General features: G+C 44.8%; 2 protein-coding genes and 2 long non-coding RNA genes across 9 annotated transcripts in view; 1 reads left to right on the top strand and 3 right to left on the bottom strand.

The window, feature by feature from the left end:
- Window positions 1-9,355, bottom strand: part of MED13 (mediator complex subunit 13) — a 100,184-nt gene extending 90,829 nt beyond the window's left edge. Inside the window, exons 1-2 of the mRNA XM_081171942.1 lie at window positions 7,089-9,355; window positions 4,971-5,205 (exon numbers count right to left, since the gene is read on the bottom strand). Coding sequence (XP_081028068.1) covers window positions 4,971-5,205; window positions 7,089-7,154 — 301 coding nt within the window. The 5' untranslated portion in view covers window positions 7,155-9,355. The remainder of the gene's footprint in view (window positions 1-4,970; window positions 5,206-7,088) is intronic.
- Window positions 1-23,636, top strand: part of LOC308574419 — a 198,239-nt gene extending 174,603 nt beyond the window's left edge. Inside the window, exon 2 of the long non-coding RNA XR_014002491.1 lies at window positions 23,228-23,636. This is a non-coding gene — a long non-coding RNA (uncharacterized lncRNA). The remainder of the gene's footprint in view (window positions 1-23,227) is intronic.
- Window positions 20,945-22,114, bottom strand: LOC308574412. The gene is made up of 2 exons (XR_014002482.1): window positions 22,014-22,114; window positions 20,945-21,522 (listed from the first exon to the last, which is right to left on the bottom strand). It is a non-coding gene; the product is annotated as an uncharacterized lncRNA (long non-coding RNA).
- A 130-nt stretch (window positions 23,637-23,766) lies between the features above and the next one.
- LOC308574315 (uncharacterized protein) overlaps window positions 23,767-27,999 on the bottom strand; it is a 65,882-nt gene continuing 61,649 nt past the window's right edge. For all 6 annotated transcript variants that reach the window (XM_081171971.1, XM_081171972.1, XM_081171974.1 and 3 more), the window contains 2 exons: window positions 27,786-27,986; window positions 23,767-24,039 (listed from right to left, as the gene is read on the bottom strand). In XM_081171971.1, coding sequence (XP_081028097.1) covers window positions 24,001-24,039; window positions 27,786-27,986 — 240 coding nt within the window. In that variant the 3' untranslated portion in view covers window positions 23,767-24,000. The remainder of the gene's footprint in view (window positions 24,040-27,785; window positions 27,987-27,999) is intronic.

Below are 27,999 nucleotides of genomic sequence, written 5' to 3' on the forward strand. Positions count from 1 at the left end.
GTTTGCTGACCCCTGAATTAGACTATTGCTGCAAGATATTGCAAGCAAGACTACGGTCATTATTCTTTGGCAATAATGTCCTATTTTAACTTAAAATGTACCACACTTTCGAAGGTTCATTTGCCAGGCTACATTGACCCCTGCAGTCAATCAAACTTGAAAGCTATTGCTCCATTTTTATTAAAAGCTTCCATAACTCGTGGATACACACAACAATGGTTCCACTGTGATTCTAGGAATAGGACAATTTACAAGCTTTGTTTCAAAAGGCTGAAATAGATTTCTGGCTCAATGAGATGTTATGACCAGTATCCAAAGGACTGTGCACTACCTAGCATGCATGCATGTGGGGATGATTTTTTAGTTTTCACCACATTCCCCTTTTTGAAGGGCCAATTCCAGCAGGAAGCTGGACCCTCTGGAACTGCATTCCATGAGGGCTAAGAAGCTGCTGCCAGGAAGGAAATTACCATAGATCCCCCAGCCAGGTATGCAAGCTCACCGTCTGTGTCACCCATTCCAAATCAATGAAGGGTTATGGGTTGGTGGTAGAGGACAGGCTTCATATGCAAAAGGTCCCAAACCAAAATCCCTAGCATGTCTAGTTGGATGGACAAAACAGGCTGATACAGTCACACATTCCTACAACTGAATGCTAAAAGCTTAGATTACTATCAGTATTTGCATTCCTATGCAACCTTGCAAACAGCCTCTTGTGTGCGTACATCTATCACATAAATATATTAAATCAGATTTGTTTGTTTTGCTGCCTTTCCATTCTTTCAGATGGTGTTCTGAGTAAGATGAAAATTTGAATATCCCCAAACTGCAAAAAGTGTCCCGGTAAGAAAGACATCTCCCTTTCCCATCTTGAATGCCTTAATGCACCAAGCTTAAACAGATACTCCTGCAAATCTACTGGCCTTTGCTCGGAAGCAGCCCAGGACAAAAATAGGTTTATGGTCTAAGTTACAGCTCAGCTTTACAGAAGACAGTCTGTGCAAGTTATGACTGAGGTAACTCACAGGGCAAAATAAGGAAGCTATAGATGTACTACCAGAATGCCCAGGTATCTGATCTGCAAGTGACCCTTTTTTTGCAAAAACCTCTCTGTTCTAGGACTACTGGCTTAACCACGTCCTGCTCCCACTAACTCAAGTACTTAAAACACATCTGTGATTTTAACAATAAAACCCTTCTCTAGTATATAATATGCCACTGTTGGGTTAAGTATTCCTATAGAAGAGTGGTACATATGGAGATTCAATAAGATTATGCTAATAAAACTAGTGCAATTGTTTCAAGTCGACTGGCACCATGGCAACGATAACTGCTTCCCCTCTTTATAATGTACACAGAAAACTATATGTAGTATAAATGCTAGCAAACAGAGGTACAAATGAGGAATCTCCCTCTTCAAATCTCCACTTTGCCTTAGGCGAGCCACTTAAGTTTAGAGATAATCAAAGAGCTGATACACGTAGCATTGTAGAGTTGGAAATGACCACAAGGATCATCTACTCCAACCCCCTGCAAGGCAGGAATCTTTTGCCCAACATGGGGCTCAAACCCACAACCCTGAGATTAAGAGTCTCATGCTCTACCAACTGAGTTATCTCAGATGAACCATCTGTTTGCACCCAGGAGGTGCCAGGACCAATCCCTGGTACCTCAATTTAAAAAGGAGCAGGGAGCAAGGAATGGTAAAGACCTTCTGCACGAGAAGCTGGAGAGCTGCTGCTAGCCAGAGTAGGTGATACCAGGTAAAATTGACAAAGAACATGAATTGGTATAAGGCAGCTTCTTGCATTCTGACACACACACTCAGACTCAGCCACATGAAGAGATTAACTACATTGCAGGGCTGCTGCAAAGATGACTGAAATGCTGTACACGAAGTGCTTTAAGCAAGTGTTAATTACCATAATCACTTGAAATAAATAAGATATTTGTGAAAGTGGATATAGGCTAGAGCTAGAGGTCTGCATTCTTTTTAGAACATAGAGGACTGTGACTCTTTACTGCCAACATGAGCCAGCCAAAGTTGAGGCTTCTCAAGTGCATGTTGCATGAACCCACTGAATCAATGGGGCTTTAAAATATTTGTCATGGTTGCTAGTTCCCTGTAGAACACTCCATAAACACGCAAAATATTTTAGACCAGGTGCAATTTAGAACCAGAAGCAATGATCCCTTCCATAGCATATTTTTATATGTCTTGTAATAGAACAGTACAGTACATGATTACATTGTTCTATCATTATTTTTATCACATGCTTACTATTTTTCCAATTTTGTATCTTTAATATTAAATATTAAAAATCAGCCTCAGTGCAGCCACCAAGCACTACAATCTTAAGAGGCATTCCTTAATAAAAACACTCTCCATTCCCCAATACACAAACAGGCAAATTACGAGCGTAAGGAAGGAAATGGCACTTTTTTCTGGGCACCAAGTTCCACAATGGGTGCCATAACCACAAAAATGCTCCAATCTACATCTTCAGTGTCCCAGAGGTACTCAGTTTCATCTGGGTTATGCTTTAGAGCTCAAAAGCAAGCTTAGGATAAAAATACATAATAAAAAAGAAATTGCCAACACAGCTTTATAATTTGACACTTGCCTGGTTACCTGCAACAGGTAAGACAATGGCTCCCAGATGACCCAAAAGTCCCACTGCTGCCATAGAGATCACTGGCATTTAAAGACAGCACCATCCATTAAGCATTGTTAGTGACACAGTTTCATACAGATCAGCTGCAATCATAAAGATCTCCTTCCTCCCCATCTAGCATGGAGGAAATCACGCAGCACTACATAGAGGCCGCTCCTGCAGCTTCACCCTCGCTGCCAGTCGTGAGTTGGGACAAGAATGCCAGACAGATGGGAGAGCAAACTGTCAGAAGCATCACCATGTAGCTAGGGGAAAAAGGAGTGATATGGGCAACTACCTACTGAACAGTTATTGCCAAGACTACAACAGTATCATGTCTATATTTAGTGACTATCTCTGCCTGCAGACAGTTTAAACATGACCTGCCATGCGCTCACATATTTCAAGCGTTCAAAATGGCCTCATGTGTACTCTCACAGTCATCTTTACAACAGCCCTTTCAGGAAGGACACTGCTATTATTCCCATGATCTGATTTAAGAAAAACAACTGTATTTTTATACTACTCAGATGTTCACAGGCTTGAGAAAGAATCTTGTCTGAGGCCACCTAGTGAGTTCATGGCTGAGTCATGATCGGAGACTTCTGATTCACAGCTCAAATGTCCTAGAAACCACACTACACAGAATTTAAACAGGAAGTAGTAGTGTGACAGAAAGGCTGCTTAATGTACCTGAATGACTATTAAGCATTTAGGAATTTTCAATATAGCACAGAGAGTGTGCTAGGTGTACATAAGAGTAAGAGATTATAGTGTTTAAATAGGACATTTAAAGATTTAAGTGCATCTTCAGGCTCATAAAACCAGATTGCTGCCAAGGCAGAGCGGAGAGAGAAAACAGTCCAAACTAGGAATAGTTTTATATAGATGATCCTACTGCAATCAACATGTACTCAAATTTCAAGTGTCAATTCATACTAAAAAAGCATCAGGCTGCTTTATACAGCTAAGTCACAATAGCAGGTCATACTGGTGAGAAGACAATGTGGGTCAGAATCAATAACAGCATGTAGCAGGTAATTCAGATTTGCCAGCTTCCTCCCCCACTTTAAACCTTTCCTCAAGATCTACTTCTACAAAGCTACCCCAGTCTCAACTTTCACAAAAAAACCCAACCCACAAAACTGTTGTCATTTTACATACACCCCCCCCCCGGCTTGGAGCAGCATCTCTCGCCATGCTCTGCATGAACTCAAAACAGCTGACAAATAAGCATCACACAGCAGTCAATGCGCAAGAATAAGGCTGCACATACACCATATCTTTAAAGCACATTTGAAACACATTTTTTCACTTGTGAATGGTTGCTGGGAATTTTAACTCTGTGAGGACAGTGCCCATAATTCTTTAAGGGGGGGGGGAGTTGCTTTAAATGTATAGTGTGTACACAGCCTAAGTGACACCTGTGGGGTCTATCATATGCCGCCGATTCTGAAACCACCAGTTTAATTATACACAACTGCCTTATAACATGCTGCCTTTTATCAGGTCAGGCCCATCTAGCACAATACTGTGTATTTTGACTGGAAGTGGTTCTCCAGAATCTCTAGAAGTCCTCGACTACAACTTGATATTTTAACTGGAGATGCCAAGGATTCAACTTGGGACCTTCTACATGCAAAGCATGTGTTCTGCTTCTGAACTATAGTCCCTCCCCATCAGCTATACTTCAAGATGGTGGTTTAAAACAGTCAATGCAGCCTCCACATCTAAGCCTCCTTTTCCTAACAAAAGCCAGCTGTACCTCTGGCTTTAGCAACATACCTAACAAAAAATATACCTTACAGAACAAAATTACCTAGACACAGCATGACTTACAGAAGCACATGACTCCACACCTGCCTCACTATCACAGATGTTTACATTCAACATAAATACTTGTGTTCTATACATTCAAACTTATATTCCACCCACTTTTCCAAATGTGTTAACATATCTTTAGAGAGAGAAAAACAAAGCAATCCCACAAGATGTCCTCCAAGATTTCTCCCACACAATCAGAAGACCAGTTTGCACTTCTGTGTATTTGCTATTTATTTGGCACCACAAGGGCACATGACATTTTATGGAGTAACATTAGCTGGACAGAAGTCCCTGACCAAAGGAGGTTCCAATATAATAATTACTTCTGAACAGCAGAGTAAAAAAAGTAAGGTGAATAATTGCAATAATGTGTACTTCATCTCTCAATTCTCAATAAATCCAAGCTTATTAGAGCAGCAAACTAGCAAAATAAAATTGTATATCTGAAGAATGATACCACCACACAAAGTGTCCAAGACTTCTCTGCCTTACCTGTTAGGTCATGATGAATTAGGTCAGCAAAATTGGGGTCATCGCCCCACCAGAATATCCACAATTCTCTGCGCCCAGGCCTCTGGTCTCTCCGCCACACACTCAAGACGTCAGCTTTGAGGCAACGACTGTAGCTGCTTAGGATAGGGTCTTCTTCGGTCACTGGGAACAGGATTGGTGCAGATGTTGGACCCTGCCATACGTAGCGTTTCCATTTAATCCCTGTTAAATCGGCCTGAAAGAAAATTGTAACAGGAATTAGACTAGAGGGAACCGGAAGGTTTCATTGTAAAATTGCAGCAGTTACCAAAGACAGATATTTCTATTCACTTCCCAGCAGGTCCTTCTCCCATTTCACTAAGCACATATGCATTTTGGACTTTAAAAATGCATTTTCCCTACTACCTCCTTATGACAACTTTCAGTCAATAAGCCAGTGGCAATGACTTCAATCCCTGCTCCATTCAAATCAGTGGGAGTTTTGTTATTCAAACAGAGCATCCTAGGATGTTAGAATATCATAAAATCAAGTGCTTGTTTTGAACTATACCATCACTTTTGCAAATCCTGCTGAATCTCCAAATATAGAGAACTCCTGTTTCCTGAGAGAGAATCTACATCTGTTACAAATGCAAATAAACACCTCACTAATAACCCTCTCCTTAGCCACTTAGCACTAGAAGCACTGCAACAAAACAACCTAATCATTTTGAAAGGCAGAGGCTTTACTGAAAATACTGACTATCCCCATGGGGAGGGGGGGGGAACCAACAAAGAAAAAGACCATTCCAAACTTTTAATGGATTCCACTACAATTCAAGGAAACTTTCAACAGTTCTTTCTCCACTCCTTTTCCCAGAAAGAGTTTTTTTTTTTAATGACCAGCATTTCAACAGCAGCTGAAGGGGGGGCTAAGAGAAATGGTAGACACTGACACAGGGTTCACTTTCCAGCTGTTGATAAAGAGGGTGCTCTTTCCACTCAACACAAAATTCATTTGCTTCCCCAGTATATAGATACAATAAAGGTTCTCCTGGCCTATTTAATTTCAACAAGGAAGGTTCCAGCACCTCTGTCAAGTGACAGAATTTGCAACAGTTGGTGATCTTGGAAAGAGAAATGGAGAAGAGGGAAGACATGCTTTAAAGAGACACTGGCACTCATGAGCAGCAGGCCAGCTCAGCCAGTAACGTGTGATCCTGCAGAGATAGACTGCTTGGATTCCTTACACCCAACTACGCATCAGCACAATAGCTTTGGCATAGATTTTTTTTTAACTTTCAGGATTAAATAACACCAGCTGGTCGAGTCTGCTGCCAATTTGCATTGAAATAAATCCAGAGTGAGAAAGTGGTCAGCAAAACCCACGCTGGGATCTTAACTGAATGAAGGTTTAATTGAATTCCACGGCAGCAATTAAATAAGGCAAGGTTACAAAACAGTGGAGGGATCCGTTTACACACACACACACTTTAAAAAATAAACAAATAATGTGTAACCTGCAAATAGTAATACAGTGGAACTTCCTCCACCCGGACTTTTGTTGCCAGTTTTAGTAGGGTGACACTTTTAGGGAACTGGGGGGAGAGTGAGGGGAGGATTTCACCAAAGTTAGCTTGGGAAGCAGAAAAAGGAGGGTGGGAGAGAGAAGAGCTAAGCTAAAACTAGGCTGAAATTGAACTGCAATAAAATAGGCATAAGTAATCATGTCACCTACAACAACAGATTAGAGAGAAATCGAAAGTTAGTGGAGAATCAGAGGAAGAAAAACAAAAGAGGGTGAAGAATGATTTGGAGAAAAAGCAAGCTGGAGCAGGGGAGTCGTAGGCATAAAGTCTTTGGAGGAAGGGAGGGAGACAGAGAGGGGAATATATATACAGGAGAGCTAGTTGATTCCTGGCAAGGCCTGCTCCAGAAGACTCCTCTAGCAGATGCAATGCTAAAAATGGCTGCTTTGCTTCCATTCCTCTCTCTTCTTCCCTCCCCCCCACTTTCCTTTCCTCTTCCCTCCCCTCTCCTGGCGATCTCGTCTCCCTCCCCCCTCCAACCTTTCCTTGCATGATTATCTCCGGCGATCTGCACACCGCCCCCCCCCCTAAAAAAAAAGTAGCCACTTACCAAACAGAATAGGTTGGAATGGCAATCCTCAAGGCTGGCCCCGTTCGGCACGAAGCAGGAACTCATCCTCACAGCCACAACCCACACGCCATTATCCCACAGCCTCCGACAAGAAAGAAAAGAGACAGACAGAGCGAGCGAGCGAGAGACACACACACGCCGACCGAGAGGGGAGGGAGAAACACAACCGAGGGAAAACGGCCCTTTTCCCTCCCCCCTTAAAGAAAAAGAATCACACACACATTGCGGGGAGAGGAGATATCAAGGGGAGGGAGAGCGCACAAGTAAGGCAAAGGAATAAATAACCCGGGGAGGTTAAAAGGAAGGAAGAGGCAATTAAAAAAAAAGTGCAAAAGAAAAATCTTCGTGGAGAGGGATCAGTTTTCACAGCCTCCTGGGCAAAAGGCGGCGGCGGGGGAGAAAGATTGGGGGTACTTGATCCAAAGGGATTGCAAAAATAGAAAGATTTACGATCTTCAATCTGCAAACGCGGATGGGGTGGGGGCAGAAGGAAGATACACAAATAATCCAGTGGCTGTGGGGTGTGTGGGAAATAATCCAGGAATTTCTCTTGCGCCTTGTCCCCCCCGCCTCGTCACACCGGATTTATAGAGTGAAGAAAAGACCGGGGGGGGGGGGGCGGAGATAGAGAAGAGACGGTGCGAAGTCCTTTCCTCGTTTCTTCTCAAGAGTTGGAGATGCAAAAAGGTCGTTTTTGCTTCTATTTCCACTCCAGAAATAATAATAAAAAATCAAGCCATTGGAAGGGAAGGAGGAAGGGAAACTTTCTGGTCTCCAGGAGGTGGTGGTTTGTCCCAAGAAGGTGGTGTTATCCTTGACTGGCCAACCTCCCCTTCCCCAAATACAATTTTTCCCTTCTTTCTGCTGGAGGTGGGGGAAAAGGGGGGGGGAGAGTTTAAGCGGAGTCTTCCAAGTTGCCTCAAGAGCTCCGAGGATCCTCCTCTAAAATCCTCAGCATCGAAGTGGAGGGAAACCCAGACGCGTATTTTCTTCCAGATGGGATTTCCAGTTGCTAAATTTGATTTTTTTGGAAGAGGCCAGGAGTGATGTTGATAATGGAGGGTGGATATGTATATATCTTCTATTTTTTTTTCTTCTCCAAAGATATGGGTGAAAAACAAGCACACTTTAGGAGGTGATGAGATGAACTTCAAGATGAACTCATCCACGCACACACCCCAAAAAGCCCTCTCCCAAACACCCTTTTATTTCTTACGCACAGAGAGGTTCCAAGCAGGAACCACTTAGAGCTGAGTGAGCAAAACCCTTTTCCAAACTGCCTGCCTCCAAAAAGAAAAATCTTCATCCAAGCACTCAAGTGCACTGAAGTGTCCTTTTTGCTGCTGATGGGTAAAAAGAGAGGGAAAGGAATGGATGACCTCCTTGTGCCCCCCTCCGAAAAGCCCTTTTAAAAAACAAAATTAATTCCTCAGGTCAATCCTTCGTGCCAGGATTATCTGCGGATGGCGATTGATTGGTTGGTTTTTAAGGGAGCAAAGTAGCAAACCTTTTCCCCACCTTCAAACAGGTATAAGGAACCTCTTTTTCAGCCACTGAAAGGGGAAAGGGCAGAGAAAAACCAGGGCTATTCCTCCAAAAGTAATTATGATTTTTTAAAAAACAATTGAATTATCTGTGAAGGGTTGAGGGTATTAAGAACTGAAAAGTCCCCTTTCCAAAAAAAAATGAAGGGAGAGTTATTCCTCAGGTTAATCTTCTAGGCCACAAATATTTGCAGAGAGGATAGGTTTTTTTTTCTTTATGGAAAGCAGCAACTGAAAAGGCTTTTTCTCCCTTCTTTCCTTTGGGCAAGAAGAAAGAGTGTCCCCCTTTCCTTCTTCAGACACTGGAGAAACGAGATGATGAAGTTGACGGAAGAGCTTTTCCTTTTTTAAAAAAAGGTAGTAAAAAGTGTCTATGGGATGAGAAGTGATCTGAAATATTTTTTCCCTCCCTCATAAAGAAACAAGTCTCTTCTTCTTCCACGTCTTCGAAGAAACTGGAGAGAAGAGAAGAAACGACTTTCCTCTCAGAATATATATATATAGAACGAAGTGTCTGGAGGGAGGCGAAACTTTCTTTTTTTAAAAAAAAAACCCCAAAACCCTTTTAAATATAAATATATAGCGTCGCCACGTTAGGTGGAGAGAAACCAAAACTCTCTTCCTTCCCTTCCTTTTTTTTCTTCTTCCCCCCTTCCAATTTTTGCCGTGAGGGAATTTCCGCTTCTTTTCTTCTTGGGGCCCCCACCTCCCCTCAGGAGACGGTGACAGGTGAAGGCGGCCGAAGAAGGGCTGAAGGCGGCGGCGGGCTCGGCTGCTGCCTCACGGGGGAAGAAGGGTCGGCGCGCCACGAGCAGTCCCCTCGGCGACGCCGGCCTCTCTCCTTCTCCTCCTCGCCCTGGTCTCCCTTCCCTCAGCGGTGTCTCTGTCGGCGGCTGCCCAGCCGCGGCATCCTGAGGGCTGGAGTCCCCGCGCCGCCGCCTTCCTCCTCCTCTTCCTCCTCCGTCTCCGCTCGCCTCCTCAGCTGCTCTCGGAGCCCATGACGCCGCCGCCGCCGCTCCAGAAACCGAGGCGCGACGCCGCTTCTCCTTCCCCTCGGCGCCTTTGGGTTCTATTCTCCCTCCCTCCCTCTTCCCTCGCTTCTCTAATGGCGGCCGCAGCAGACGAGCAGCGTCGGGAGGGTAGGAACCTGCCCCTCTCGCTCTCCTCCTCCTCCTCCTCTGGCTCCCGCCGCCATTGGCCGCCCACTTTTCCTTTTTCTTTTTTCAACCCCAGTCCGCCGCCGCTGATTGGCCGCCAGCGCGTCACGTGGAGGGGCTCCCCGGCTGCGGCCCAGCAGCCACTGGCTCCTGGGCGAGAAACCCCGGGCGGTGGAAGGAGCCGGAGGAAGAGGAGGAAGGGGATTGGTCGGAAGCGGAGTGAGAGAAAAAGAAGAGACGAGGCGGCGTCCGGCCGCTAGAGGCGCCAGGGAGCAAACGGAGGCGGGGTAGGGAAGACGCGGCGGGGGGAGAAGCGGAGGGGAACCGAAAAGTTTCAGGCGGAGGGTGGCTGTTGAGCAGTCGCCACCTAGTGATGCGGTGGAGACACTGCAAGGGGAGGCTCGAGCAAAGCGGCTGGGAATATTGGCGTTTCGGGGATTTGGGTTTTTTTGGCTTTTCAAATCGCACAGCAAAACAAGCAGTTACAGATCTCCCACGCGTAATTGTCGCAGCATATGACTGCAAAGAAGCGGTAAGCATTAAGATAAGCAAATTAAGTCAGGCAACTGTCCGCTCCCGCCCCTCCCAAACCCAGTGTGGGAAGGTGGAGGTCGTGAAATGTCAAGAGAAAGTCTTTAGGAAAGTTGGAAATGGAAACCATAACGCGTAAAAATGATCGGAGGCCGTTTGGCCTCCTCTGTTGCTGTTATTACTACTGCACGTCCTCTGCACTGTCCATTATTATTATTATCAACATTATTGTCATAATGATATAATCATCATTATTACAGACAGGAATTGAGCGAGCCTGCTCTTATTAGCAGCAGCAATAGTATTACTACTTTTACATTTTCCCTGCTCGTCCCATCATTATTGTCATCAGCATGATAAACACTTTCATATATTATTGTCATCCACACCAACATCGTATGATAACTAAATTTGCTTACGTGTTAACAGTAAACACTGAACAATCCAGACTTCACCAAGTATGCATTTTATCTAAATAAGCAAAAGTAATCATTTTTTTCATGGGACGCGGGTGGCGCTGTGGGTTAAACCACAGAGCCTAGGACTTGCCGATCAGAAGGTCAGAGGTTCGAATCCCCACCACAGGGTGAGCTCCCATTGCCCAGTCCCTGCTCCTGCCAACCTAGCAGTTCGAAAGCACGTCAAAGTGCAAGTAGATAAATAGGTACTGCTCCGGCGGGAAGGTAAACGGCGTTTCCGTGCGCTGCTCTGGTTCGCCAGAAGCAGCTTAGTCATGCTAGCCACATGACCCAGAAGCTGTACGCTGGCTCCCTCAGCCAATAAAGCGAGATGAGCGCCACAACCCCAGAGTCAGTCACGACTGGACCTAATGGTCAGGGGTCCCTTTACCTTTACCTAATCATTTTTGTTATAATTCTATCATTTATATCCCACCTTTTGGGGCATAGCCCACCACAGCTGATTCATCTTCTGTGACAATCTTATTATTTTATTTTTATCCTGTACTTCCAAGCTGGTCCAGGGACAGCAAAACAGCAGTTGTGAGGGACACAGTTGCACCTAAACAGGAAGAGCCTTCCATCCTGGGGAGCAACAGGACCCAAGATGGTTGATATTGAGGGAGGTTATCTTTTAGGCATTTGAGCCCCTAGCTATTTAGTATTTAGCCCCTAGCTAGTATTTAACACCTTGAATTGTGACCCATTCCCAACTGCTCAGGGGAGTGCATCAGGTTGATGTTGATGTCCCCCCACTGACATCACTTTATGTTGTGAACCTGAGATGTGCAGATGAAGGGTGGTATACAAATTTAGTAACAAATAATAATAATCAATAAGAAATGAGAACCAGCTTTCAATAAAAATAATCATGTTTAATAAGCTCTCATTTGATCGTCATTCTTGCCAACCTACTCTGACGGAAAATCTTCATTGGATTTTACTGTTGCTATTATTATTTGGTGGTGGTGGTATTTTAATATTTCAAACAGGACCCCCAGCAAATGTGTGGAATATTCCCGTTTGAGGTTTCAGCCAGCCAGCTACGCATGCCCTTTGTCAGGTTTCCGTTCCATTCCATTCTATCCCCTCGTCTCCAACAGAAGTGTAACATTAAACGTAGCAAGCATGCAGCTAGTTCCCTCTTGTTCTCCGTTTTAGCAACAATGCTGGTGACACTCCATCACCCAAGTTTGCTATTAGAAGGAATCATTAGTGGTAATATTTTAAAAGAAACAGTGTCCAGTGGAGCTTAGGAAAGGAAACACTTGCTCTGACTGTTTAGGTTTCTGTATCATTAACTTGTCTAAAATAAATCTCAGCACTGTGGTTGGGGGGGGGTGTTAAAAGTTGCACCTACCAACCTTTCCTCATCTACTGAACTATGGAAGGCGCAGGAGCCCTAATAAAAAAAAGGCTGGCTGTTAGGGTTTTTATTTAGATCATGTCTGCTGGATATTTTGCTCATTGCTGTTCCCTGCCACCCCCGCGAGCCCATTAAATAAAGTTAATTATGGATATTTTTAATAATCATTTCACTCTATTCCATAAGGGGCAGCCCTGTTAAATCTGTTGTAGCAAACACAGCAAAGAATCGTGTGGCACGATCAAAAGCATATTTCGGCTGTGATCCTATCCATGCTTGCCTGGGAGTAGGTTTCATAGCTCTCTAAAGGTCTTACATCTGAGCAGACAGGCATACAATTGCTGTATTGCGTCAGTGACTTCTGTGGATCAGGGCCCATTTAGATCCACTTACCGGTAAATCCCATTTAGACAGCCAGTGGTTAGAAAGTTAGAAAGCAGTGGTTAGAAAGCAATGGTTAGAAAGTTAGACTAGGACTTCTTTTCATAATCTTTACTCAACCCTGTGAGTATGTCATAATGTCAACAAAGAGGGCATAAGGAGGTTGTAACCAATGCTATTCCTACTTGGAGGAGACCCATTTGCATGAATGGGTATGACAAAGTTTGGCCCACTAATTCCAATGGCTCTTACTTACAGCAAAACTTGGTGTAAGCAAACTTCCACTTGTCCCCCAACTTCCTCCTCATCCTTACCGCTGAATCGGAACAGATGTCAATCGGGTTTTCTCTGCTCCGACTCAGCACTAAACAGTGGGTTTTCCTGGGTAAAACAGAAAACGCTCAGACCGGTCTGAAGCTAGGGACAAGCTGAAGTGTGGACGAGCCCTTAGTTGAATACAACCCAAAATATTTACTTATTTAGATATTTGGGACCCTGATCTTCGAGGGAAGATTTCCAGAACAGCTTACAACAACAACAACTTTGAAAAAGGTGAGAGCAAGACAGACTGGTGAAATTCCAAGTGGTTTCAAGGTGGCTCCTGAGGACAGGGACATGGTTAGAACTCAGGGCACAGGGCCATGATGATGATTTGTATAGATTTTTCACGTGCAACCACACACACCCCACCCTGTGTTTCAGATCACATATGATTTGGGAACTGTAGCTCCCTGGCTGAGCACCTGCTTTGCGTGCAGGTCCAGTCCCTGGCATCTCCAGTTATGGCTTGGAAATGCTCCCTGCCTGAAATTCTGGAGAGCTGCTGCTAACCAATGCAGCCAATACTGAGCTAAATTGACCACCAAAGGTCTGGCTTGGTGCAAGGCAGCTTCCTATGTTCCGGAGGCCACTATCTCACTCTGTCTAATGGTAGGGCCTGCCCTGATATATACACACAAGTAAAAAAAATCAAAAAAATTGATGTGTGTCCTAATTAGAAATGAATTTAGAGCATGGTGTTTTTGTTTTATTTTATTTTTAACCTGAGAGATGAATTCCTTAATTGCTTGTCTATGGATGGCAGCTGGGGATGGAGACAGGGTGTTGTGGAAGGGGGGGGGGGTTTGGAACACAAGCTCCTTTCCAAGAAACTTGAAGCAGATGGTTTTCTCCATGGTGACCGAAATGAGGACACACAGCTAGCAGGGGATATTCTGCAGCAGCCAGTCCTCCAGAGCAACGACAGCTTTGAGGACTCTGATGCGCAAGCGCGGATGGCCGCACACACTCTCACACAAGGCATCCCAAAGTTTCAATTGTGGCACTTGGGTCGTTAAGAGTAATTATCTCCCTGCACTGAGATAAAGACTTGTTTGCAGTGTTATTAAGTCCCACGTCCCAGAGGAGAAATTCAACACTTTTGCAAAGAGATCGCCGAAAGCAGCCGACTTCAGCGAGAATGCCAGTGGGATGATTTTCCTATTACCAAAAAAAAAAAAAAAAGTCACAGAGCATAGCACTTGGAAAGATGGTGGAGCTGAAACAAACCCGCAGGCCCAAAAATCTGGATGGGCGAATTTTCATCGCAAGAGTTCTTTGATGCCAACGATTTTGGTTGCATTCAGGCTGGCAATGACATTGTGATACTACAGGCAGAAAAGCGATGGTATCCTTTGCCCGCTGATGCAACTAAATAAATCAGAGTATAATCCCCAGACACGTGTTTCTTTTATTCTTCACATGCACCTATACTTCTGAGCAATTATCATGTCGTGACTACAGTCAGAAAGAGCCCTGGGCATGCCTGCTTGAGGCACAAATCCTTCTTCTATAAAGGGGGGGGTACTTGTCTGATAAACAATGTGACTGATACCCATTGGGACTGGTAGGGCGAAAGGCAGGGAGGCCAACAGCAGATGGAGCCAGAGGTCATAGCAGGCAGATCCATACCCCCCCCCCACCATTAGCTGTATGCAGAAAGACAGAGCAATGGGGGGCTGGCTGAGGCAGATTGAGGTTGATGGGGCAATGCCCCACTTACCCTAATGGCCTAGTCACAACTGCCTATAACCATTATAACTATTAAGATAGATAGATATAGATATAGAGGGACGCAGGTGGCGCTGTGGGTTAAACCACAGAGCCTAGGACTTGCCGATCAGAAGGTCGGCAGTTCGAATCCCTGTGACGGGGTGAGCGCCCGTTGCTTGGTCCCTGCTCCTGCCAATGTAGCAGTTCAAAAGCACGTCAAAGTGCAAGTAGATAAATAGGTACCGCTCCGGCGGGAAGGTAAACAGCGTTTCCGTGTGCTGTTCTGGTTCACCAGAAGCGGCTTAGTCATGCTGGCCACATGACCTGGAAGCTGTACGCGGCTCCCTCGGCCAATAAAGCGGGATGAGCGCCGCAACCCCAGAGTCGGTCACGACTGGACCTAATGGTCAGGGGTCCCTTTACTTTTATAGATATATAGATATAGATATAGATATATAGATATATAGCTATATATAGATATAGATATAGAGATATAGAGATATAGAGATATAGAGATATAGATATAGATATAAAGACAGGAGCACCTGGCGTGCTCTGGTCCATGTCATCACGAAGAGTCGGACACGACTAAACGACTAAACAACAACAAATAGAGAGAGATATAGATAGAGATCTAGAGATCTAGATATCTATATCTAGATCTACACACCCACACAGCCACCCCTATTACGAAGTTTCCACGCCACGCCAAGCAAACCGCTTTTTAATTCTCACAGGCCTTTCAAATCTGATCCTTTTGAATCTGAAATGTTTTGTGCCCGGCATGGGGAACCTGTGGCCCCCTGAACTACAGCTCCCATCAGCCCCAGCCAGCGTTGCCCACGGTCAAAGTTGATGGGAGTTGGAGTCCAGCAACTTCTGAAGGGATGCAGGTTCCCCATCCCTGTTTCTGAGCCATGATTACAGTGCTACCTCGGGTTACAGACGCTTCAGGTTACAGACGCTTCAGGTTACAGACTCTGCTAACCCAGAAATAGTACCTCGGGTTAAGAACTTTGCTTCAGGATGAGAACAGAAATCGTGTGGAAGCAGTGGGAGGCCCCATTAACTAAAGTGGTACCTCAGGTTAAGAACAGTTTCAGGTTAAGAACGGACCTCCAGAACAAATTAAGTTCTTAACCCGAGGTACCACTGTATATGCCTTGGATAGGGTTTGTCCTGTTTTATATTTATGGCTTCAACGCTATTTAGAATTCTTTTGTTGTTGTTTTATTTATTCTATGCTTTACGTCACCAGAGGATGTTAGTTATTGACCAACTAATAAACACAGCAAATAAATACATGCATAAATCTATCAACTGTTCTTACAATGCACAGCTCTATTGCAATTTAATATTTAATGCAGGAATGGTGAACCTGTACCCCTGTGGATATTTTTGTCTAACTATAGCTCTCATCTGCCCCAGTTTGCGTGGCCCGCGGTCAAAGATTATGGGAGTTATAGTTCTGACAGCATATGGAAGGCCACAGATGAGCCACTCATTTTAACATATCCATGAGCATATTGTCTTATTTTCTTATGATTGGTGACAACAGCAAGTCCCTTTGAAGTTGTTACCTGACATCATAATGATGTCCAATCACTGACAGGTAAGCACCTGCACCAACTGTCAAGGATGGCCCACAGAGGATGGGCCAGTTCTTTATCTGGTTCTCAGGCTGAAAAAGGCTCCCCATGCTACTATAAGCTGTGCAAATTTTGCAAAATGTTTCCTGTATTGCAGAAGCGTCTGCAAGGTACAGAAAAGTATTCACATACTGAGTGCTCCGCTTGACACAGATCAATTAACTGAGATTGTAGCAGAGGTAAGGACATCAGAAGAACACGGCTGGGTCAGGCTAAAAGGGACCCATCTAGTCTAGCATCCTATTTACACAGTGACCCCCCAGATGCCCCAAAGGGGTGCCCCACGGCAGGACATGAGAACAGCAGCACTCTTCCCATTTGTGGCTCCCAGCAGCCGGCATTCAGAGGGACCCTGTGTTTGATAACTTTGGACACGGCACAAAATAATGGCAAGCGAACCCATTAACTCCGAGGCAGATAACCTACTATATTCAGAACTAATGAGCTCATTATATAGGGGTGGTTCCTATTTGCATAAAGGTATATAACCTTTCAGGACGTGGGTGGCGCTGTGGGTTAAACCACAGAGCTTAGGACTTGCCGATCAGAAGGTTGGTGGTTCGAATCCCTACTCCTGCCAACCTAGCAGTTTGAAAGCACGTCAAAGTGCAAGTAGATAAATAGGTACCGCTCTGGCGGGAAGGTAAACGGCGTTTCCGTGCGCTGCTCTGGTTCGCCAGAAGCGGCTTAGTCCTGCTGGCCACATGACCCAGAAGCTGTACGTCGGCTCCCTTGGCCAATAAAGCGAGATGAGCGCCACAACCCCAGAGTTGGCCACGACTGGACCTAATGGTCAGGGGTCCCTTTACCTTTACCTTATATAACCTTTCAAGTTTCACATGTCCTCAGAAGGAGGAGGAGAAGGAGGAGAGCCAGGCATATTATTCAAAAGTCTGCATTTTTGTTGCTTACTTTTCTGATCTGCCTGGTGAAGATTTCTGTCCAACTGAAAAATCAACCCACGTTCACTCTCTCACACACTGAGAGTACTGAAAACTGGAACACACGTCCAAATCACAATGGATTTTTTTGTTGATAACTCCATCATACCCCAACATGCAGTTCATACAGAATAATAGAATAATATAATGGCAAAGTTTTGGAAGGGACCCTGAGGATCATTAGTCCACCCCCCTTCGATGCAGGAATATGCAGCTGTCCCAGACGGGGATCAAACCTGCAACCTTGGTGTCATCAGCACCACACTCTAACCAACTGAGCTATCCAGTCATCCTCTCAGGAAGGGCAAGCAGTGCTTACACTAGGGCTGGGGACCTGTGGCCCCCAAGATATTGCTGTCCAAATATGTCCTTCCAGGCAACCAGAGAATTACCTACAAGCTCATATACCAGCGTCTTCCTTGCCCCACCATCAGACAACAATGTTGATTTGTTTGACGCAAAAGATTTGTCCTTTTTTCAGAAAAGACAACAACACACATTTAATATTTGAGGTGCAGCAGATGGCCTTGTAGGAAGGGAATGCAGACTGGCAGACAATACATTTGTGATTCTGCAAGCCTGGAATGTCTCCGGTGAGTCAAATGTTCTAGTAGCAGGAGGAAAGGTTGGGGGGGGGGATTAAACAATTGGCAGCGCTGATCTGTTATATGAAGACAAATGTTTTCCTCACCCCCTCCCCACCTCTGATGCTGGTTCTGAAGGATGATGGCAGGCAAGTTTCAAAGAACAGCCTTTCCCAAATTGTTTCCCCTCCAGATGTTGTTGGCATGGCTGCTGGTCAGGGCATTTAGATTTCATTCATTTGTTCAACTTTTAATATGCCTTTCCTTAGTTAACATCCTGGGTCAGTTTACAAATATACAGTGAAAACAATACTTTCTATGTATATTTCCTTTTAAAAGAAACCTTAATAATTACTTTAAAATATTATTCCAAGCCACCACATCACTACATTAGAAAGCAACATCAGTACGTCTGGCTCAAAGCACAGTAGTCTCTCCCAAAGACTGTCATGGAATGACAGCCACTGTGGTGTAGTGGTTAGAGTGTTGGACTAGGTTCAAATCCCCACTCGGCCATAAAACTCACAGTGTGACCTTGGGCCAGTCTCAATCTCTCAGCCAAGCCTACCACACAGGGTTGTTGTGAGGAAAAAATGGGAAGAGAACTATGTAATAATAATAATATTTTTTTATTTATACCCCGCCCTTCCTGGTTCAGAAAACCAGGCTCAGGGTGGCTAACAACAAAATTAAAACACTTAATTGATGCAACAAAAAACACAGTATAAAACATGAATAACAATAAATTCAGACTTCAAAAATCAATTTAGGGGGGAAATCCATCCAATAAACATTAGATGTATACCACATTTGCTTCTTGGATGAAAGGTAGGATAGAAATGAAATGAAATAAATAAGAGATGGGTGGACTTCCGGGTTGGCGCGATCGGGAAATGGCGGATTCCCTCCGAGCTCCGGAGGGAATCGGCTCAGCGGTGGATGGGTCTTTGCCGTGCCGGCGACACGGGGACCCTTAAAAACCGCAGGCGCGGAAGCCTGCGGACTGAAGACTCGGCGGGTGCCTTAAGCGCCCCCCCTGATTCGCAATGAGCCTTTTTAAAGGCTACGGAGGGGATACAGGGGACGGCGTGGCACTGAGAGTCGACCGCTACCGCCGCTGAGCGAAGCCGCGAGCCATAACTGGAGAGCGCTGACTTCCTTCCTTGAAATTCGGACTGAAAAAAGAACCCGTGAGTAATCTGGAACTGAACTTTAAAACTTTCACCTTTTGAATTTGAGACGACCGGGGGGGTGTGCTAAAAGGAAGTCCCCACACCCCCCCTTGCAGACGATCCAGAGCAACGAAATAAGAACTAAGCTGGAGTGCCTACCCTGTAAAGGGTGAGTTTTAAAAAGACAGTAACTTCCAAGATTTAGAAAGGTAAATTTGAGCAGGAGAGTGGAGTGTTGGAAGAGTCTTTGTTTTGTGGTAAACAACCCTCCCTCCCGGGCCCGGGAGCGACCTGCTTTGGAGCCTGTATAGAGGAGCAGAATTTGACAGCTGTCAAAAGCTGTCAAATGGACTATTAATAGTGAAAAAAATTGCTGTTTAAGACCTCTCCGGATTAAAAGGAGTTACAATTGAACTAAAATTTTGAGAAACAAAGAAACAATAATAGGACAGAGGATTGTTGGAGAAAAGGTTACTCAGTAACCAGATTCCCTCTAGGGGGAATTCTGTGGAATTACAATGGCTGTGGGTGGAAAGATACTGAGAGAAATCGAAAGAATGTTCTCACTGGTGGGAACCCTACAGGAGCAGACTACAGCTATGAGTAAACAATTGACGACCTTGGATTTGGAAACAAGTAGTTCTGCTGAAAGTAATGAGGGCCTGAGTGAGAAAGAACCCACAGCTGAATTTGAAACAATAAACAAAGAAGAGGAGAAGACAAAACAAGAAAGAGAACAAGTTATCTGGGAAAGTACTAACCAGAAGCCGACATCTGGAGAACACAAGCAAGGAGACTATTGGATTAAATCCACTCTAAGCCTACGAAAGATACAGAAGATGAAAGTGGAGGCCCTGGGACTTTATGGAATTCAGGAGCTCGAAATAAAGAAGTACAATTGGGGCCACCACATAGACTTTGATTTTGACTATCAGCAAGACTTAGGCCTTGTGGAAATTCCTCAGCAGTTGTCTTTAAATATGGGAAGAGACTATGGACTGATTGGATTGATTGTTAAGGGAATCTTTCGAGACTCGATGATAGACAAAAAGGACTACCAACAAAACCGGCGGAGAGGGACTAAAAGAGAATTGAGAGCCTCGGATATCCGGAATCCAGGCTAAAAACTGTTAATTTGGACATGTCTCGGGAAAGGACGCAAAGCGGGGAGGGGAGGGAGGGAAGTATCAAATTTAAACAACACTCAAGACCAGGGGGTTTAGTATTAAGAAAATTATGTAAGAAAAAATGAGAAATCGAGGGAAGAGAATTGGGGTCCAACTTAGGGAAAATTTATTTTTGTTTTTTATAAAAGGGCTAATATTAAGATGGAAGAAATGCCAACTTGCTGACATAAGTTTGGGAATAGGGATGCAGGGGAGGGGGTGGGGGGAAGTCAAGGACTAGGGTTAGGAAATAAGATTTTCGGGAACTATTCATGTTCGTTGTTTTTTATGTTTGTTTTGGTGTGGTGTTTGTGTTTATATAAAATGTGAAAACCCAATAAAAATATGTTAAAAAAAAATATGAAATAAATAAGAGATGTATTCTCTTTTCGGGGGGACGATGATGAAGCAATGAGGGTGATGATATTAGCTAATATGGAAGAGATGGTCCTTCAGATATCCCAGAAAACCCTGCCACACATACAAGGTCCCATAACAGTGCTTTAGGGGGTCTTAGAAAAACAAACTGACGGAAAAATGAGAGGAACCAAAAGGGATAGATTTCCCCATCCCCAAATCGTACAGCAACCTATTTATGTAATATATCTATACCCCATCTTATTAAAAGATTGAGGGAAGTTTACACATCAACACCACCAATAAAAGCAGTGAACCACAGGCAAGCAAAATAAAACCAAAGGGCGGGGGGGAGGGGGGGAGAAAAATCCAAAGGAGTGAAAAGAAAAGAAAAACATAGTAGCCAGAGGAAGTTAAAATAACAATCCACTGAAAACACTAAAACTCTAAAAACAACCACACAATTTTAAGAAAAACTCCATTTGAGCCTGTTTCTTTACCTGAGGGCTAAGGGTCACTGGCAGGTGTGTCCATGCTCAGAAGGCCGTTCCAGAGTCGGGGCCAGACTTCATGAAGAAGACCCAATCTCCGCCTCACCTCCATATAATCCCAGGGAAATCTTGTCATTAATGGCCCTGCGGAGGAGGACTGAAGGAGGGCCTGGCAGGCAGGTGAAGGTGAACACCTGAGGGCTGGGTCCAACTGCCATTCCCACCCCTGGCCATTCTACCACCAACTGCCCTGAGGGAAAGATTCCAGGAGACATCCCTGCTGCTCTAGCTGCCTGTAAGGATGGGGGAATTTGACAGTTTTGGTTTGTCTCCAGCTTCTCTTTTATTTTTCAGTCTTCAGTTCAGTTCCCCACATTTCTACATCACTTCAAAGGGGAAAGGTTCAGAAAAGGGCAACCCAAATGACCAAGCGGATGGAAGGAAAGGTTGCAGCGTTTGGGACTTTTAGTTTAGAGGAAAGGCGGGTTTGAGGCGACATGATAGAAGTGCACGAAATGTATGGCATGGAGAAAGTGGATAGAGAAAAGCTTATGGACATTTCCTTGGTGGCAAGGGGGAAAAAAGCTACCGTATTTTTCGCCCTATAGGACGCACTTTTTCCCCTCCAAAAATGAAGGGGAAATGTGTGTGCGTCCTATGGGGCGAATGCAGGCTTTCGCTGAAGCCTGGAGAGCGAGAGGCGTCGGTGCGCACCGACCCCTCTCGCTCTCCAGGCTTCAGGAAGCTCTCCACAAGCCTTGGGAGCCCGCGGGAGTTTCCGTCGGGCTCCCTAGGCTTGCGGATAGCAGCCTGCATCTCGAAGCCTGGGGCGCGCTGCACAGCGTGCCCCGGGCTTCGGTTCCCTGACCTGGTTTGGAGGCTGGCGGTGGGGAGAAGCGCACTTCTCCCTGCCGCCAGCCCCACAAGCTGGGGGACAGCGGAACGCCGCCATCCCGCTGTCTCCCCACCTGGTTTGGAGGCTGGCAGCGGGGAGAAACCTGGGGGACAGCACAAGCTTGGGGGACAGCGGGGAGGTGCATCCTATGGGCCGGTGCGCCCTATGGGGCAAAAAATACGGTATATAAAAAGGAGGATTCCTGAATGCCAAGATCCAGGTTTGGGGCTATTTGGAGAGAGAACCCCAGCAGAGATTTAAAATCACAAAATACACAGCAAAGTCAAGCACAGACCTTTAAAATATGTCTTTGTGAGTTTCGAAACTTCCCTCTTCCCTTAGCATAGAAAAGAGCACACATTTGGTAAGTTAAAAATGGTTTACTTACAAACCCTCCAAAGGTCAGGTTCATGTGCTTTCCATACATCACTCAGAAAACACAAGCAGTAGAACTTGGCTTAGTTACTGTGGTGAAAATGGTAGTACATAAATAAGGGATGCCTAACGGAGGGTCTCCCCAGATGATTTCAGGGCACAAAGAGGAGGTCTCTCACTCTTTCAGTGCACAAAGTGCTAAACACAAATACATGTTATCAGACACCTTTCACAACAGCCTTGTAAAGTAGGTCAGCCTCCGGACTCAGATAAAGCATTGCCTCCCCTGCTGTTCCATGCTCAGGCCCTGCTCATGGCAGATAAGATTAGACCAGGAGTTGCCAACATGGCACCCTTCAGGTGTTTTCCTGGTGCTCACAAAACCTTTGATCTCCACTACCACCCTGCCACTGGTAGGAATATGAGGGGCATGTGTGGGAGAAGTAGACTGTGGGAAGCACAAAGGCAGGGAAGCAAAGTGAGGAATGGACTCACTGCCTTGCCTGCCCTGGGGTGGGGAGAGTGGATACTTTTTTCTCCTTTGAAACGTAAGTAAAGGTAAAGGGACCCCTGACCATTAGGTCCAGTCATGGCCAACTCTGGGGTTGCGGCGCTCATCTCGCTTTCTTGGCCGAGGGAGCCGGTGTACAGCTTCCGGGTCATGTGGCCAGCCTGATTGAGCCGCTTCTGGCGAACAAGAGCAGCACACGGAAACACCGTTTACCTTCCTGCCGGAGTGGTACCTATGTATCTACTTGCACTTTGACGTGCTTGCAGAGCTAAAAGAAGAAGCTGGAAGTGTGACTCTCCCTCCTGGGTTTTTCAGTTCTTTCAGACCTCAGATTAATTCAACTAGTTCCTACTTTTACTCAACCATGTTTAAAAAGTGAATATGTGCTCTTGTGGGGGGAGCGCGTGTCTAATATGGGGGGGGGGGAGATAGAAGTGACCAGAAGGGGTAAGAGTCACAAACCCCCAAAAGGATGGAAATGCCTGGATTAGACATATTCAGATAAACAGCTGCAGCAGACTGGATTTCCCCCCCTCACACAGTCTTTATCACTCCTTCCTCTGATCACTTCAGGAGGTGCAGAAGCAAAACTGTGACACAAGCCTTCTTGTCTGAATAACCTACTTCTCTCCCCCCCCCCCCCCGCTTTAAGATTTCCCAATGGATAGAACGTGGTTACAAGATTGACTTCAATTGATTAAATGAGATAGCTTCTCCCACCACCCCTGCTGAAACCAGAGACCTCCCATTTATCATCAGAAATGTAACAAAGGAACATGTTGAACCATTAGTAAATGAAGCACGCTGATTTTAAGCATGGGGAGTTAAGGAGGCAGAAAGAATTGCTTTTGCCGCTGGAGACCATTACTGCTACATTAAAGCCACAATCCCATACACACTTATATATGGGAGTCAGTTCCAGTGGACTTGTTGGGACTTATTTATGGGCAGACATGCAAAGGATTCTGTTGCATCTTGCAATCTTTTACAAATTGCACAGATTGCGAGTCTGAGATTTGTGTGTGTGTATGTGTGTGTGTGTGTACACACAGAGAGCCACACGTTACATGTAAAGCATGTTCAATGCGCATTTAAAGCACATAACTCTTCCCCACCAAATAATCTTGGGGACTGTAGTTTAAGGGTGCTGGAAATGTGAGGGCGAACTACTGCTATGGAAATTTTCTCTTCTTCCTCACATTCCTGGATTCACAGTTCCGCCACACAGAATTAAGCTTCCCATACTCCTCTTTCCTTCACGGACGCTGTTGAAGATGATCAGTCACAGTGGACCATATCCTGCATTCATGAGTGCTGTTTCCTGCAATGCAATGGACACCGTGTTCATTTTGTCCAGAGATGCAGAACCAGCAGCCCTCCAGAAGTTGCTGGGCTTAAAACTCCCATCGGCCCCAGTCAGAGTGGCCAACGGTCAGAGATGTTGGGGGCTGGAGCCCAGCAAACATCTAGAAGGGATCACATATTGGCTACCACCAGAAGAAATGATAGAAGCATCAGGACTAGGCAGCCCTAGCCCAGGGAATCAGAACCAGATGCATTGAAAGGAAACCTAAGGCAAGGCCAGGGAAGCTTACTCAGCCCCAGGGGGCCGCACGCCATCATGGGAAACCTTATGGGGGCCGAATTCCAAAGGTGGGCGGGGCAAGAGGCAAATGTGGGTCCATGTGTGACTTTTAGGCAGCCGGCTACATTCCAGCTGATATAAGGAAAAAACCTGCTCCTTTTTCCTTATGGGGTACCCAAGAGCCCATATAGAGTCCTTTTGTAGGTTCTCTATCGGTAGGAGAAAATAACAGAGACCAACCAGAGAATATTGAGAAGCAAAGCAGCTAGTAAGCCTGATCTTTATTAACTGTTGCAACAGGGTGCTCCCCCAAACACAGGAGAGAGGAGGACCCCAAGCCATGCATGCAAGCCCTTATATAGACATTTTTAATTGCCCACCCTGGAGTCCAAGACCACCCCACAGATACATCATACCTACATCACAGAAAAGGTGGTCTACAACAGAAATCTGAGTGTGTTGTTTATCTCCTGTCTGGCAAGTTACCTGATTGCACTATTTGGGTTTTGGCTACTCTTTTGTTATTATAACTACTTAATTCCTGAATCTAGGTCACTGGTCACAGGCTCACACCAAGTTCATATTTTGAATGTGCCCTTAAGACAGGATTTGTAAGAACAGGATTTGTGAGGAAAGAGACAATGGGGAGGTTTCCCACTTTAACCTTGCAGAGAAATATTTGAGGTAAATTTGTTCAGGACCTAATCTGTGGGGTTTCAGACATGTATTTATATACATATACACACACACACACACACACACACACACACACACACACACACTTATGAACATTATATATGACTTTAAAATTCTTATAACACCGCCATATAAAAGCCAAAGTGTTACACATCCACACAGTCATCCCTGGGAGCTACTAAATAACTGCAACCCCCAAAGAGGGGGGGAAAGGCTCCTCAAAATGTGGGTAACATTTGGGAGCAGAACTGTGATGCGGCAGCCCCAAATGACTGCAGAATATAGGCTCACTTTGGCTGAAGGCAAGGCATTGTGGGGAGGGGGGAGTTAACCCTTTCCATCCCCATGCAGTCCCAAATAAAATCCTAACTCTGGAGCTATGTTAAGAGAAAAATCCTTCACTGGCAAGAATGGGGGGTTTCCTCCCTCAAATGCAAACTACAGCTTCCTGAGTGGGCCAATGTTCCCAGAAGACTGCAACAGAGGAAAGTGTTAAGCTCTGTCACCTTTTCAGCTGTGATCCAGATAATGATCACCCTATTTGCATGACACACACCACATATCACTTCCACATTTACAGCACATGGCTTCCTCCAAAGGATCATGGGAACTGTAGTTTACCCCTCCCAGCACCCCAATGAAGAACAGTTCCCAGGAATCTTTGGGAGAAACCACGTCCGTGAAATGTCCTTTGAATGTTTGTTGTGGATCATGACTTCCGGGTTGGCGCGACCGGCTAATGGCGGATTCCCTCCGAGCTCCGGAGGGAATCGGCTTGACAGGGGGCTGGGTCTTGCCGTGCCGGCGACACGGGGACCCTTAAAAACCACGGGCACGGAGCCCGTGGACATGGTGACTCGGCGGGCACCGTAAGCGCCCTCCCGACTCATGAAGGAGCCTTTTTAAAGGCTACGGAACGGGTGCCGGGGAGCGGCATGGTGCTGTGAGTCCTCCGCTTCCCCTGCCGAGCGAAGCCGCATGCCATTTGTCGGACAGCACTGACTTCTTCGTACTAAAATTTGGACTTAAAATCAAGAACAACAACCCGTGAGTAATTTGGAAATTGGATTACAAATATTTCGGTTTTGGATCTGGCACGAGCGGGGGAGGTGAAAAAAAAAAAGGAAGTCCGTCTCCCCCCTATTGTAAACAGTTTAAAGCAAGGACCTGTCAACTAAGGTTGCGGGAAGAATTGTTGTGATTGGATAAGGATATAAATTCCACGGATTTAAAGGACTAAGTTAATGTGCTGGAGGACAAGAGTTTACTTTGTTTGGATTAAGTACCATTTTTCTCAAGCCCGGGAGTAACTCGTGAAAAGAGCCTGCTGAGCATCTACAGAAAACTTTTGACAGCTGTCAAATTAGCTGTCAAAGTTGGAAAAACAGAAAGCTTAAACTCTAACCGGTTATATTGTTACAAAATATTGAAAGTAAAGAAAGACTGATACAAATAAATCTGACTTTTGGATCGGAAGGGAAAAGAACATTAAGTAACTAGAATCCCTCTAGAGGGGAATCTTGGACATTACAAGAATACAGGAAATACGAGCTGGCTTGAAGGAGCTGATCTTTCTCGTGGGAAAGCTGCGAGAGATGAATGAGAAAGGCCATGTTTTGTCTACGAGCCTTTCAAACCCGAAGTTAATAGAAAACATACCTACTGAATTGGAGAGGGACTCGACGTTCAAAACACAGGCAGCTGGACAAGAAAAGGAACCAAAGATTGAGGAGGAAAAGACACCTGCCAAACAGGAGGAGCAGAAAGAAGGGATGGCTGAAACGTTACAGAAGATAAAAGAGAGCCGGAGACCTGCCAAGAAGAATTCTAATTTAACCAAGGTGAAAGTTGGACTATTTGGGACATATAGACTTAAGAAACAGAGCTGAAGCTCCACCTTTAAACAAGTAGGCCTCGCTGGAAGAACCATGATCAGCATTGGGAAAGTACTTCTTCGATCTTGGGTGTTTAGTATGAGAGACTTTCGAAGAAACCGGCTGAAAGGGACTGAGAGAGATTTGAGAGCCTCGGCTAAAAAGATGGATTAATTGGATTTTGGTTTGGGATTGAAACCGGGGAGAGAAGGGTGGGGTTTAGAAGTCCAAAGGGGGATTGATTTTTGTTTTTGCAGTGTAAAAACTATATCTTCTTTATTATTATAAGAATGGGGAACCCGTGGATGGGAAATAGTGGCAACCTTAGGAAAGGTATCTTTTTTAACTTTATTTCTACATCTCTGTTTTCTCTCTTTATATAGGGTTAAGGTATATATTTTAAAAATTGCTAACTAAATTAAACTAAGGTATAACAACGAATTAAGGTTTAAATCTACTACAAAGAACTATTTTAATAAATTAGGGTTAAGTGAATTTAATAAACTATGCTTAGGACATTAAGGGAAAAACTTGTTTGAACAAACAATTGGAGTTGGAATACAATAAGGGGAGACGTGGGGAAGTCATGAAAAGAAGTTATTGAAAATGAGTGTTAAAAGGTGGGATTTTTTTGTTGTTTTTTGTGTTCTCTTTTGGTCTTCTTTCCTTTTCTCTATCTCTTTTTTCTTTTCTGTTTTTGCTGTTTGTAACCTTTTGAAAATTTAATAGAGATTATTATAAAAAATAAATAAATGAATGTTTGTTGTGGATGAGTCCAAATATTTATTTTGTTGTTTGAACCCCTAAGACCTCCAGAGCTGCTGAAACACCTCCATATGCTATATATAAAATAAGTGTTGAATGCTTTGCACTGTATTATATGCTCTTTGCATTTTCCATTTCTGCACTTACCACAACATTGTAAAAAACGGCCCCCATTGTTTGCTTGTAAAAATGCTCTTGCTGCAGATATTCAAGGCTGGTGCAACCCAGTTTTTTTGTTTTTTTATCCAGGGTTTTCAGAACAAGCTGTGACATTTCCTTGCCCCTCTTGCTGGCGCGAGCTGCCAAAAATTTCCTTGTTTTGTCGACAGATAGGAGGTCATTGAGAACCTACATTAAAGCA

This window comes from Podarcis bocagei (genome assembly GCF_964188305.1).
Source record: "Podarcis bocagei genome assembly, chromosome: 15".
NCBI classification, from domain to species: domain Eukaryota; kingdom Metazoa; phylum Chordata; class Lepidosauria; order Squamata; family Lacertidae; genus Podarcis; species Podarcis bocagei.